General features: G+C 45.8%; 1 protein-coding gene across 2 annotated transcripts in view; it reads left to right on the forward strand.

The window, feature by feature from the left end:
• Nucleotides 1-3,808: 3,808 nt before the first annotated feature.
• The window catches only part of LOC139340471 (voltage-dependent T-type calcium channel subunit alpha-1H-like), a 42,623-nt gene continuing 31,598 nt past the window's right edge, over nt 3,809-14,833 (forward strand). The window contains exons 1-4 of one of the 2 annotated variants that reach the window (XM_070976322.1): nt 3,809-4,080; nt 6,225-6,499; nt 14,256-14,349; nt 14,531-14,664. In XM_070976322.1, the coding sequence (XP_070832423.1) occupies nt 4,051-4,080; nt 6,225-6,499; nt 14,256-14,349; nt 14,531-14,664 (533 nt within the window). In that variant the 5' untranslated portion in view covers nt 3,809-4,050. Of the gene's footprint in view, nt 4,081-6,224; nt 6,500-14,255; nt 14,350-14,530; nt 14,665-14,833 lie in introns of those variants that run through there. The other variant, XM_070976314.1, reaches the window with a different exon arrangement.

The following is a 14,833-nucleotide window of genomic DNA, read 5'->3' on the forward strand; positions in this document are numbered from 1 at the left end:
TCAACCGATAACAGGGGGAATGTATTTCTGCTGCTTTGTGTGTGTGTGTATGTGTGTGCATTTCAGTGACTAATGTAAACCATCATTTGAACACACCAGAGCGACAGAGCTGGAGTAAAAAATGCATGAAATGATCCTGTGGAGCAGAAAGAGTCTTGCATGAGTTACACGAGACAGTAAGTGTGAGAAGGGTGAGATGAGCTGGAAGGACCGGGGAAACGAGTGGGAGTGGGAGTGGAGACACACGGGCAGGGAGACCCAATAACAAGCGATTACTACCACGGCACACACACACACACACACACACACACAGCGGCTTCTAACAACACTCATCAGTTTCCTTCTCGCGGAGAGGTCTGTGTGTGTTTGTGTGGCTCAATGTGTCCTAGATATCTCAAACCCTGTTGTTGAGATACAGTAAATGTTTGATGTATGCTGCTGCTGTAAGGGTTACGATCGCTGCGAGGGGTCCGTCTGCCGTGGGCGTTGATTGGGTATTGCAGGGTGTTTCCCTCCCCTGAGTGAAAATCTAATCTTAGCTTTTCGCCACACCGGTAGTGAATCCGTTGGTCTGTCAGTGCTCAAGTCCAACACTGAGGTCCGCAGCAAATTCCTCGACAGTTTTCTGCAGACATTCGTAGCCTCAGAGGACGAATCGGAGATCCTCTGACTTCATATCTGGCACCATCAACAGATAACGACTTCCACTTGTCCTCTTTAGTTCACGACAAGATACAAATGGGGGATAAATTGAAAGAAAAACCAACATAAATTGTCTTGCCAAGGTGCGCCATCTAAAAGAAATTCCCTAATTTCATAATTGAATCATGGTGACTGAGAGCAAAACCCCAAAACTGCTCCTGATGCTGCGCCATCGGCGTGTGAATTCATATGTACGATGCTCTGGACAAAAGCGTCTGCCAAAGGACTAACTGTAATTATGTTTCTCTAATCACTTTTTCAGGCTTTTTAACTTGTTGCTTTACTTTAATCCAGGCATGTCCAAACTATTCCACAATGGGCCGTGTGGCTGCAGGTTTTTCCTCCAACCAATCAAGAGGATGCAGTCTGACCAATCAGCTGTCTGAAGACTGAGATCAGCTGATGACATAAGGCAAGTCTGGTGTGCTGCTGCTGGGTTGGAAAGAAAACCCTCAGCCACTCGGCCCTTTGTGGATTAGTTTGGACATCAACCTTATCTACATATTGAGATGAATGCTAACATGCTAAAGTTAGCCGGCATGTCACAGTAGCAATCTAAATATTAGCAAGTCAATATGCATACATGCTAAAACTTACAAGCTAAGCTTTGCTAAATATTAGATGCAGTCATACATGCTAAATGCAAGCATGTCGAAATGTAAACGCAGTATGAGACGTTTCAGCTCAAAGTGAAGCGCAGCTGAGGCTGATAAAGTCATGCAAACTGAATGAGCATGAAACTATTTTTCATCCTGCATTATTTGCACAAATTTATGCACTTAAGTGTTTTTACAGTGTGTTTATTTGCCCCAATTAGCCGAAGAAGCTATTGTCCTGACATTAGCTTAAGCCAGCTAGCAACGTACTCTCTGACTGTCGTTTTGAGTGACTTGGATCTTGAAACTCAACAGGACCGTGAGGCGTTTCTCTTCATTTTCTCCAGCCTCCCTCCCTTTCCCCGACTTCTGCACATTTGCTTCTATAAGTGAGAATTTTTCATTCATGTTGCACATCCACTAAAACCTTCTTTGCCTCTGAATACATGTTGACAATGTAGAGCTAAGCCTGACAAGCTGAGTCTGAGGTGTCTGGAAATGACCACCACACAGAGAATAAGCCCCTTTGATTTAGGTATCAGCATGGCTTCCCTCCAGCGCAGCAACATTTACATTTTTTTTGCCCCGGTAGTAAAATCTAAGAATAGCAAAGCTGTTTGTCTATTTTTAATCATTCAAATTTGTTTTCTAGCATATAATGAGCATTATTACCCCTCTGAGCCACTACCATGGGACTCTTGTTTTCTGTTTAATGGAGTGTAAAAATCAAACAAAACACCCCCGGAAAGATATTTGGAGGCCAAATGTAGATAGTGAAAAATTAGCAGGAGAGCGCTTAAGCCTAGCGCTCTCTGTAAGCTGTTTGCTTAGACCTACTGTATGGTGTACATCTAATATTAGTTCCCAAAGTGGGATCCAGGGACTGCCAGGGGGGCTTTAGGGAATTGAATGGAGCCCCCAGAAAAAATGAGCAGTAGGTAAGTTTCAGCACTATTTTAAGATGTTAACGATGCCTTGCTGGCATCACCCACAGTAAAATCTACACATCTTTTCTTTGATGAGGGTTCATAAGAAACACAGTTTTAATAAAGATGTAAATTAAGTGAAGTATTATGGACAACACTGCAGCGAAATTACATCTAATCAAGTAAACCATACATACTGTAAATAAATTATGGCCCATTTCACAGCTACAGTAACCAGCTACTTTTCAGGTCGACCCAAAGCATATGAAGGTGTGATTAGCTAAACCACCTAAAAATAAGTAATTCTGCAAATTGAGTACTTTTATTTTGATACTGAGGCACATTTTGCTGATAAAACCTTTGCACTTCTATTTATACTATATATTGTTTTATATAGTGACCTATTGGCCATCAGTGATCCCCTGTCCTCTGAAAGCTGACAGCATAAGCTGTTTTAAAGGTATTGTGTTGGAGCTCTGCCACACCTTTGGTTTTAGTGAATCGACATCCCTGCTGAGTGTAACTGTGGAGCATCATCTCTCAAATGACAGCAGCATCCTCCACACACACACACACACACACACACACACACACACACACACACACACACACACACACACACACACACACACACACACACAGTATGAGGTCGCTGGCTGGTAGACAACCAGGCAGAGAAAGAAAGAAGGATATTGGGATGAGGTGTACTGTGAGGCGGAGGAGAGGGGACAAGTCACATGCTCTGACTTGCTCCATCAGTGTCAAGTTATCCGGTATTAAGAATAAAGTTCTCCAGTCAAAACTTTCAAAATAAAACTCTTATTGGAGGGTTTACACTGCCATATAATCGTATTCAAATTCACGTACCATTCCTGTGTGTGATGGAGCCGCTCCGCACTGGATGAAGTTATGAGGACAATGAAATACAACAGGTAATTTCTGTCAGCATCAGCCTTTAAACTGTGAAATCAAAAAGATAGGGAAAAAAACCCAAAATAAATGAGAGAAACTACCTCACAAATAGTTGGTAATTGGTGGTAGACCACAACGTACTCTCTCATGTAGCCTAGCTTAGTCGCAGCTAATCATCTGGTTGCCAAGGAAACAAAGGACTGCTTCTAACGGTTTGTCTGAGGCAGCCATTTTTCCAAGAAAACAAAATGCCTTTTTTAAATATATGTCATGAATAACTTGATAAGTTTCTCTGTTTAATTTAATTTAATTTATACTGACTAAATGAGAGCGGAGAGAAAAGCCCAAATATGTCACAATATTTGAATGACAAATTACTCGTAGCATTAACATCTAGGCTACTTAAACTAGCTAGCTAGCTAAAAACTCACCCTTTGCACCAGTGTGGAATTTGTATGCAGCATATATTATGACTAACGTCCGCAGGTAAGCGTCTGTGTCGTTTTTTAAAACTCAGATTACTTATGTTGTGTGAAGTGTGGCTTCCGGGACTAAACCGCCTTATTTTGAAGGTAAAATGCGAGTATCTCCGGTCCTGTCTCTTGCTAGCTTGACGCGGCTCTGCCTCTCCCCGGTGCGCCTGAACTCCGGTACCTGACACCGCAGAGCATGTCCAGCGGCTGAGGGGACGCAGACGCACGGGAAGCCGCTTGGCACCAAATAACTTTACTTTTCCCGGTTATTCTAACTTCTGCGTCACATTCCTCCATCGCTTTCCCTCTTTTTCATCCTCCCGACCGACGGACTGAGTTTGGATATCGGCAGGGGGTGGAGGAGGCAGAGGACCAGCGGGCTGCTCTCAGATGGAGCACCAGGGCTCCGGGAGCTCAGGGCGCACGGCGGACCCGGAGTGAATGACGCTAGTGGATGGACGCTGCTCCCCGGTAAGGATTGCAGACAAAGTTTTTGTTTTATGTGCTGTGATGTACTTTTTCTTGGCTGTCCTGTCCCGGGCTCCGCGCTGGGTGAATGTACGTGGCACAATAGAAAATGTCCAGATCCTGTGATGTCGCTCCTTGTCAATGGCGGTGTGTCTTCAACAAGAAGGAAAAAAATAAAATGATATTTCCATCGGCAGTTATGAAGTGCCTTTGCTACTGTATGATAAGTTACTGACCCTGTCATACTCTGTGGAAGGCCTATACAGCTTTCATTTCCTATAATATCAGAAAATGTTCTTATTTTGAGATGTGGTTTTGCATCATGTACAGTTTATTACAGGATTAATTAGACTGTTTTTCGGTGGAGCGCTCCGGACCAGAGTAATGCTGGAAATGCTGTAGCCTCATAGATGTCGTCGATATATGATACTGACTGTCCCTCAGACGGATGTACAGTAGGCCTGTGTCACTAAGAGTGAATAACATGTTTGGATTTCTAGAGATTTTTTCTTGTTTGCTCTGCCTTTATCGAGCATGAAGCTGGTTTGAATTCTTGGTAAACATTTATGCATTTCTGATGTGCTGACAGTATGAACTGAGAGCTTAATGGGTTTCAGAGAGCCTGTGGAGGTATGAATATATTTGGCTTGGTGACTGGGTGAGATTCAGTAGGACGGTTTAATTTCCACATGGCCTGGCTGTTAGCAAGGGAGATTCATAATGAGTTTCTAAAATGTTTTGAAAGGACCTATCAGCAGGTTTTTCACTGCAGAAGAACAGCTTTCTTTTTTTTTTTTTCAATGGTTAATTGATGTCCAACCAACGGCTACTATTGAATCACAACAAAAAGCCCTAAACTGTGCAGCCCTGGACTCCTCACACAGCCTAGGCTGCGTGCCCATTTTGAGAAGGAATAAAGGATACTGGCAGATTCAATCTCATTATTTTCAAACGCACACACACAGATACTACACTCCTCTCTACGCTGTGAACTTGCTTGCCAGCTCTACTGACGTCCTGTCACACTGTAGGCAGAGTGCGTATGCCTGCATGGGCTCGTGGTTGGCACACACTTCTGTTGTCCCAGTTCTTCTTTATATTAGTTTTCTGAATAATCCAGCTCTTGCTCAACTTAATAACATACTGGAAGCTTTGGAATTCATTCTCCAGAGTCTCAGGGGATGGATAGGCGTTGGAATGAGCACAAGGTGGATCAGTGGGGAGCGTTTGCAGTGCACTCGTGACAATACGTGCTCCAACTCCCATCTTTTCCTGCCAAACTCCACTGCATGCTGCCCGATAAAGCAGAAAATGTGATGAAATTTAAAAAATGAAATCTGAAGCCGGGAAATGAATCCGCTCTTGTGATCACGGTCTTAATTTAAACTGAGATTATCATTCAATTTGACAGTTCCTACATGATATTCCGATGCTTCAAGAAATCCCAGTCAGAGCTGATAAGAATTAACCGCAGGCTGCTGGAGCTCGCCAGGGTCACTGTGTTTCATGAGCTTTTATAGCTCAAGGAAAAATTACATAGAAATAACATTAACCATCACAGGTGGAAACTGACTGTAAATGAAAAAAAAGGAAGAAATTGAAGAAGTGACAATACGAGTACCCGACAACACACTTTATCATCTTCACAGCGATATGAAAAAGCCGTCTAAGCTACTTTATCTCTGTATGTCCTGATTGTTTAAAGCCAGTCTGGATTAAAAACATCAGCAGTAATGGCCTGTTGTCATCACTGAATTGTACAGCTGTAGGATTATGTCCAAGGGGTCTAAGTGCTTCCTGTTGTCTGCACTGATTCTGTGTTTGCACCTTTGCTCACGTCTATTAGTTCGTCCTGTTTGGATTTATTTAGATTTACGTTTCCTGCGCAGGACTGCTCGCTGGCTGCGATTCTGCTCCTGAAGGTCGCTTATTGTTTCAGAGAAAAACCACAGAGGAGTTTTTCTCGTGCTGCTTCGCTCGAGGGTAAAGGGTCTTGTGGACAGGATGGCAGGCTTGACAGTCGGCGCGTTTGGCACAAGGCAGCGCAGCAGAAACACACACGTTAACACAGATACACGCATGTGCATCCGTATGTTGCTGCGTCCTGAACAGCCTGCCGCCCCCCCTCCCCCCGCGCCCTCTTTCAGGTTCAGGCTGCCCACAGCACGGCCATGATGGGCACCCAGGAGCCAGACCTGCACGAGCAGCACAGAGGACCAACGCAGGAAGAAGAGGATGAGGAGGAGGAGGAGGAGGAGAGGGTGCGCGTGTCAGTTGAGGTGGGGGAAAGGCAGCAGGACGGGGAGGAAGAGGAGGAGGAAAAGGAGGAGCTGCCGTACCCTTCTCTAGCACCAGTGGTTCTTTTGGCTCTGACCCAAACCAGCCCGCCCCGCTCCTGGTGCCTTCGAGCTGTCTGCCACCCATATCCTTCATCGCCCGGAGTGCACCTGGAGCACTCCGACCGTGTGTGCGTTTGTGCATATGAGTGTGCTTTCTGTTTATATTGTGAGAGAGATACGGTCTCTGTTTCGGCTCTGTACTTTCTCAAAGCCGTTGTACCGACGAGGCAACTCGCCTCTAGATGTTTACTTTAGCTTTAAACACAAGGGAGACAGGAAGGTCAGCGCTGTGCACGTCTGTGCAGGCGTGCGTGTGCATGTGTGTGCGTGAGGAGGACCTCAGGTATTTCCTTGGACCCATTAGTTGTCGGAAAAGATGGCTAACATTTTTCCCTGATTGGAGGTTTCCATAGTGACAAGCCCTAATGAATCTCCAGGGTTACAGTTGCCTGTCAGTAGCATTGTTACCGGCCTCCATTTATACAGCAGAAAAAACTCCCATCACCTCCCAAACTTCGCTCTGCTTCTGTCTCCATCCTCTCACCTCCCATTCTCCTCCCTGTCTCTCACTCTCCGTCTCAACCTCTATCTGCTGTAGACATGAAGGTGTGAGTGTGTGCGTGTGCGTGCGTGTGCAGCTATCACACACACAGCAGCTATGAATACTCCCAAGCATGCATAAACGTCAGCAACACCTCAGGGATTTGTCAAGGCTTTCCAAATTGAATACTGCTTATGACTCCATGTGTGCGTGCGTGTGAGCGTGCGCGTGTGTGTTCCTCTGCCTGTGCGGGTATTTGCCACCGTCAGCACTCTGTGTACTCCATAAAATATAAATGCATAATTGCTGAATAAATAAAATGTACACCAAGAGGAAAAGAAAAAAAAAACTACAATCACCGTGAGCCCAGCTCGCGGGTCGCCACCCGGAACGCTGTCGCTCACTGTATCAGCACTAACTTACCGGACGCGCTCGCGAACAAACACACACACTCACGCGAGCTCGCACACGCACGCACACACACACGCGCGCGCGAAGTGAATGCCCTCACACAAACGAGGGAATCTCCCATGGAGAGGCTCTTTAGAGGAATCACCTGGTTGCCTGGCAACAGCGTAGCTCTGCCCCGACGGCCCGGTTACTTCCGATTGCGGTTTTGTGTGTGTGTGTGTGTGTGTGTGTGTGTTCGTGTGCGTCTTCCAGTCCGTTTGCGTGTCCGTACAGCACTGTACTGTCTTTATGTTTATTCATATATACCTCCACTCTTTATACTTACAGTGTGTGTGTGTGTGTGTGTGTGTGTGTGTGTGTGTGTGTGTGTGTGTGTGTGTGTGTTTGTCTATGAGTGATCTGCGGGGGAAGTGATGTGGGTGGACGTTGTCCGACAGGGACATTAATGTGAGCGCACGGGGGGGGCAGTCCCCAAGAGCTGTAAGTCCCATCTTTCCTGAGGTGACCCCTCCTTCCTCACTGCCTCTTTTTGCACTCAGTACATATTACAAATTAATTTCCTATCTCCTTTCCTTCCATTTCCTCCTCCTTACGAACGCAGCTGTTCTCCTTTGTGCCATGTTTACAGCACGCTGTACGTCTTTCCACCCTACAGCACATCTAACAAATTTATTTGGAGCAACAACAAGACGAGGAAAAGAAGAAGAAGGAGATTGGCTTTAGCTATTATATAACGTCCTCTCGTATTCCTCCGATGATTTCTGTTATTTCCTCTTTCTTAGACATCAGATTCACTCCAAGTGTGGAGAAAAGTGCCTGGTTTGTGAAGCGCTGAGCTTTCCATGTGCCAGTCATCACGCTCCTTTAAAGTGTAACATACGACACACATAGAAACGCACACACACATGTGGGGAGGTGTGGGGGCAAGCGCACACGCGCGCGCACACACACACACACACACACACACACACACAGGACATAACTTATTCAGCAGTGCATGAAACATTCAGAGCATTTCCTTTTGTTTAAAGATGAGAAAAGCTGTATCTGTCACTCCTATACAAGTACCTTTCTCTGCCTGCCTTTCTTCTCCTGCTCCCCCTCTCTTTTCTTCTTTCTCTCATCCCTCTTTACTCCATATCAATCCCTCACCGTCCCATTTATCCCCCCCCCGCTTCCTCTTCCTGAACTGCCTCGTACTTGGGTTGAGCAGTGTGTGTGTGTGTGTGTGTGTGTGTGTGTGTGTGTGTGTGTGTGTGTGTGTGTGTGTGTGTGTGTGTGTGTGTGTGTGTGTGTATGAGGAAGACAACGATGGCTAGGAGGAGGCCTTACTCCAAGAAGGGTGAGCTGTCAGAATCATTTCAACCAATTAACATGATTCCAGCAAGTGTTTCCATGGTTACCAGCCGTCACACTCCCAGGGGGTGGAGCCAGAGGACTTGACAACTTGACAGTAACTTAACTTTGCCCACCTTCATTTCAGACGCTCTCTTCCTCTCTCTCTCTCTCTCTCTCTCTCTCTCTCTCTCTCTCTCTCTCTCTCTCACACACACACACACACACACACGCTGGCACTCTTTGAGCTTAACTGGGTTATGTTTAATCAAGTCTGTGTGTGTGGATTCCAGAGTGAAAGTGTGTGTCCAAGCAGCAAAGTGTGTGAGGAAACGAGTGAGCAGGCTGCTCATTCATACGCAGCAGTTCACATTTGAGGATTCCCGCTCAGACCAAGTATTTTCTGATCAATAACTCTTTCTAGTAAGGCACCCTTTATTATGTGGCTTTATTTATTAGTAGGTCTGTCCTCTAGCATTACACACAGCTGTTAAATTCACCATAATACTGTTACAATAACTGCCAACTCCCCGCCTTTTTAGAAAGTGAGAAACTCGTGACATTTTATTAATGACTAACTAGTATTTGTAACTCGCTCTCTTAAATCAGATCTGCAAGTCTTTTTGTTAATACTGATTTTGTGTCCATGCCAGATGTACAACACAACAAAGAAAAAAAATACAAAAAACAAAACAAAACAAAAGCAGCAAGAAATATTTAAAGTCCATGAAGTTCACAGATGAAATTTGTTGTCCTGTTTTCACGTGATGATGGCGCTCGAGGAAAGGTCAGGGCGTGACATCGGTGAACAGTCCATACTGAGTGTGCACCTAATTTCATGTGTATTCATTAATGGATGGATGCTGTATACCAAATTTTATGGAAATCCCTCCAGTATTTGTTAAAGTATTTCAGTCTGGGCCCAAGTAGTGAACCAATCAACCAACTAACTGACGTCTCCGTCTACAGAGCCATCCCGCCTGCATGGTTAATAAAGATATATCTTATCTTTCTATATATATATATCTTTCAGTTAAGAAGTCATTAATGAGGATTCATGAGTTTCTCACTTTGTAATAAGCCGACTGATCTGCAGTTAGAAATATTATTAAGCCATTACTGAAGGGATTTTACAACAATCCGTCATGTCTGCAGTAAGTAAATGTTAATAAGCTGTTAAAGCATGGGTTTAGGTCCACATCCTCTGCACAAGTCTTCCTGATGAACAAGTGTCATGTTAGAGGAAGATATTACAGCACCTTAGGAGATTTTTACAGCCCGGCAGCCCAGCAGTTGTTCTTCTTAATGGTTTGTAACTGATATATATGAAGCTATAATTCACAACGTCTGACCTTTTATAAAGGGTGTGATTTGAGACAGTGGTGCCACACCGGGAAGTTTAAAACCTTCTGAAGTATGCATGAAGAAAATCACAGAATCTGGCCGAGTCGTGTCCAGACAGCCTGCCGGTGTGTCCCTACGGCACGATCCTTTTAACTTAATGAATGTTGCATATGAAAATCTTACCATGTGTATCCCAGCCGAGGGTGGAGGAGGATGCCAGAAAGATCATGGTGATGTGATCTGATTTGATTTATAATGTCTGCCTGACCTTTATTACCTGTGTTGGCACTCGAGGGGAGAGAGTTCGAGAAAGGGAGTGCATGGGATATGAGGAGGAGGAGGAGGGGGGAGGTGGGGGTTAGGGAGAAGATACAGCGTGGAGGCCACGTACCAGTTTTACTGGCTTATACTTAAAAGTAGGAGTAGTGGGAGTCTTCACTCCTCCCCCTGCTCAGCTGTGGTTTTTATTCCTCCATGCCTGTGACAGCGTTATGTTTTCAGGTTGTCCGTTCATCCGTCCCATTCTCGTGAGCCCAACATCTCAGGAACATCTTGAGGGAATTTCTTCTAATTTGGCACAAATGTTCACTTTGACTCGAGGTTGAGCCAATTAAATTTTGATAGTCAAAGGTCAAAGGTCACCGTGACCACACGTCCATCCCATTCTCGTGAACGCGATACCTCAGGAATGCCTCTCGGGGATTTCATTACGCCCGCTGCAAACGTCCACTTCTGCAAAAGGTTGAACTGATTAGAGTTTGGTGGTCAAAGGTCAACGTCGCTGTGACCTCACAAAACACATTCCTGGCCGTAATTCAAGAATTTATATGCTAATTATGACACAATTTCGCACAAATAAAAATCATTTTATACCCAGAACTTCACTGTGACATCTTAATGTTCTGCAAAAACTCTTTTCTGGCCATTATTCAGCACCGTAACTCAGGGACAGAAGGGGAGATTGTGACCATATTTCACATTTGGTCAGATACTGAATTGGTGGCATTAATCTTGGGCGCCCACCTTGAAACTGCGCTGATTGCATAGATGTGCTGTGCTGCCTGGTTGGAGATGTGTGTGAAGCGTCCACGTTTTATAATCTGTGGCGTCTTTGCAGTTCTGTCTCTTTGTGCTCTGTGAGAATCGGCTTTAATGGGCAAGCCTGTGAGCACTTGCAGGGAGTTTGACTCTCAGCGAACTCACTCATGGCAGTAGCAGTAAACCATCGGTTCTGCTGATGTTGAGCTTCAGGTGATCGTCAGTGCACCACGTGATGAAGCTCTCTATCTGTACTCCTCCGTAAGTGAAGACAGCATGTTTCTCACTGGAAACACAGTGATAACTTCCATTTCACCAAAAAACACTTCATACCTTTTATGAAATTCCTTCAAAGTCTTCACTGAGTCTGCACTGATATGGACGTAAACTCGGCTGGCTGGCGGAGGCGTTAAACCACGAGCTGTTAATTCTGTTTGTTCTGATCCATTTTTCTTCACCTTATCTCTAATCGCCCTTGTCTCTTGCCCCCTCTTTTCCTCCCTTCCACCTGTATCTTACTGTATCTATGTCTCTATCTCTCACCTCTGCCTCTCTATCTCTCCAGCCATGTTAATTATTAAGTGTAGTTGTAGTTTATCTGTTGGCCGAGATCCAGGTTTCTGACAGAGAGACTAAAGCCGTACCCAAGGGCAGTCATATGTGAAGATGGTAGAAATAGATGAGGAGGCACTGAGCAAAAAGCAGTTTGGGGAGGAAGGAGAGTTTGCGAGCACAGGAGAGGATGAAAGAGGCAAAAAAAGAAATGATATGGAATGAAGATGGGAAAATTATACAGCACTGTATAAAGGAAGAGGGGGGAGACAAAGAGCAGGAGGAGCAGAGCAAAGAGAGAAATAATTGGGCCAAAGAGAGGGGGAAAGGACTGTAGAGGAAAATTAGAGATGATAGAGGGAAAGGTTGAGTGCGAGGGGAGATGAAGGAAAAGCGATGGAGAGAGTGAAACCGAGAGAGGAGAGGACGCTCCCCGTGTGTTTCATCACTGATGGTGAATGATGGGCCAACCGTGGAAATACTCCCATCTCATCCATCACTCACACCTTGACCCTGCCCCAACCCTCGTTTAACGATGCACATGTGCGTGCGTGTGTGTCTGCGCATCAGCGTGTGTGTTACGGACACACGGGGGTTATTTAAGCCGCTGTAACTTATTCAGACGGAGCGGGACCAAAACGAGCCTTGTCGGCTCTGAGGAGGCGAAGGATGTTTGAGCAGGAGTTGTGCTGAAGGACATCGTTGTCTATTGTCTGCGTGTGTGTGCGTGCGTGTGTGTGTTTGTGTGTGTATTAATTGTGTTCCAGTCCAGACAGGATGCGAGCGGATTGTGAAACTCACAAGTCAGTTCCCACGGTGAGATGGGGGTTCCCATGGCAACCACAGCAAAGGGAGGACACTGGATTACCCGCCCTCTCTCTCCCCCCCCCCCCCTCTCTGTCTCAAGGGTGATAAAGGATTGTACTCTCATTAATTTTTCCGCCCTCTCGAGAGCAGAGTGTCCGGGAAGGGGACTCTGTGTGTGAGCGTGTGTGTGCGCGTGTGTGTGCGCACATGTGTCTGTGCGTGTCTGTCCATGTGCGCGCTCCAGGCTTTGTTATGTATGCGTCCTTGGCTCTTGAATACATCCCTGTCATCCATTCAGCAGTTTTCACATTTGTGCACGAACGCGAGTGTGTGTGCGTGCGTGCACGTGCATGTGTGTTTGTGTGAAGCCAACACAATCTTTCCCTTTAACTTTCTACTTCAGACTATTTTCCCCTTTAAACCTCCCCGCTTTTCACTTCTGAGCCGTGCTTCGTCTTCCAGTTTGACAGCGAGCAAGCAGCACGGATGCACAAACACACACGGTGCACAAGTTTACACTTAAACCGACTTCAAATGTCTCACCGACTGTTTCATGGTAGCTGTCTCGCTATTGTAGCTGTGAATATTAAACACGTCAAACTGCTCTGTCAGAAGTTGCGCTCGTAAATTAAACTTGACATGTTTAAGCTTATTATTGCGAGTTTCTACCCTTCTGAAAATTTCTTTAGGTTCGTACATTCAGTTCTGTGCTTGCAAATTCAATTTTACAAGCTGCGAGGCACAAAATTCACTCATGGAGTTGTGTGTGTGTGTGTGTGTGTGTGTGTGTGTGTGTGTGTGTGTGTGTGTGTGCATGTGTGTGTGTGTGTGTGTGTGCTCAGAGAGATATTTTGTGAGTTCACTCCAATAATGTTTTGTGCACTGCACAACAGACACGGCTGGACCTTTAACATTGAGCAGTCAGGGTTTCCTCTGGGTTGCCGGTTGGATCCAGATGGTAACAAATCAAAGGAAAACCTGAATAAATGAACAGAAACATAATGAATGCAGATGATTTAGCATAGGGCGCGAGGGGTCACCGGATGGTTTGATGAGAGTGAAAACTATGTGAATCATATCCTGTGTTCCTCACCAGAGCTCATATTTAAGATTCTATTGTATTTTTGACTTTTGCCTTTATTTGAAAGAGAGCAGAGAGAGGGGGAACGACAAGCAGCAAGGGGCCACGCGACCTGCTAAACAGGCTACCTGGGCACCCCCAGTGGGAGTGAGTGTTGAGTTTTTGGAGCAGTCCACTTGGTGTGTTGTGATTGGCCGAGGCTCTTCGGTGAAATATTTATGTAGCACTTTTCACACACAATAAAATGCAACACAAAGTGCTTTACAACAGTTAAAGACATTATGAAGGGAAACTTAAAACAGAGAAAACCCATCCCTCCCACCCTCCGTATGTACATATGCACACCCACAACCACACACACACACACACACACACACACACACACACACACACACACACACACACACACACACACACACAGTAGTGAGACATGGCAAGACACTGAGGATCGGGGAAAGCTCCACCTTTGGGGCCGTCCACACTGAGAGGAGTTGTCGCAGACTATGACCACAGGGGGCGCCGGCACCCGGGCCCCCGACTCCATAGGACAGGTGGACCCCCACACCAAGGCGGGGAGCCCCCTGCCCGAAGGGACCCAGGACCAGCACCCCCAGCAGACCAGACACAACTCTCCGTGTGGAGGACCCCCTGAGGACACAATGTGCTAATGTTGAATGTGGCTGTCGTAATCAATGTTCAAACTCTGCGTTGACCCTTAACCTTGCGTCACATGGTTCGAGCGTGTGAGCATCTTGGCCATCCTGCTGAACTGCGTGACTCTGGGGATGTTCCAGCCCTGTGACCACACCCCCTTCCTGCTGCAGGTAAAGCACACACATACATCCACACGGACACGCACGCACAATCTGAAATTACAAACTAATTATGTTCAGCCGTGAGACTTTATTATCAAGGGTCTGAAAAGTTTTTGCTTTAATTTTTTTTCCCCACTTAATCAGTTTACACTAATCCTCTGGGTGTGTGCGCGTGTGTGTGTGCGAGCAGGCTTTGGACGATGGCATCTTCGTGTTTTTTGCCGGGGAAATGGTGGTGAAGATGGTGGCTCTTGGGGTCATAGGTCAGAGTGGTTACCTAGGCGACACATGGAACAGATTGGACTTCTTCATTGTTCTAGTGGGGTGAGTGTTTGACAGACGCACACACCCGCATGCACACGCACACACGCGCATCTGACATTAAATATGAGCCAAAAGTGTGTGTGTATGCGTGTGTTTTGTGTAAAGCTTAGACACTTGTTTAATGCCAGTTAAATGTCAAGCGTGTGTGTGCGCGTGCTTAGACGTGTTT

The sequence above is a fragment of the Chaetodon trifascialis genome, chromosome 2 (genome assembly GCF_039877785.1).
Source record: "Chaetodon trifascialis isolate fChaTrf1 chromosome 2, fChaTrf1.hap1, whole genome shotgun sequence".
Taxonomy (NCBI): Eukaryota; Metazoa; Chordata; class Actinopteri; order Chaetodontiformes; family Chaetodontidae; genus Chaetodon; species Chaetodon trifascialis.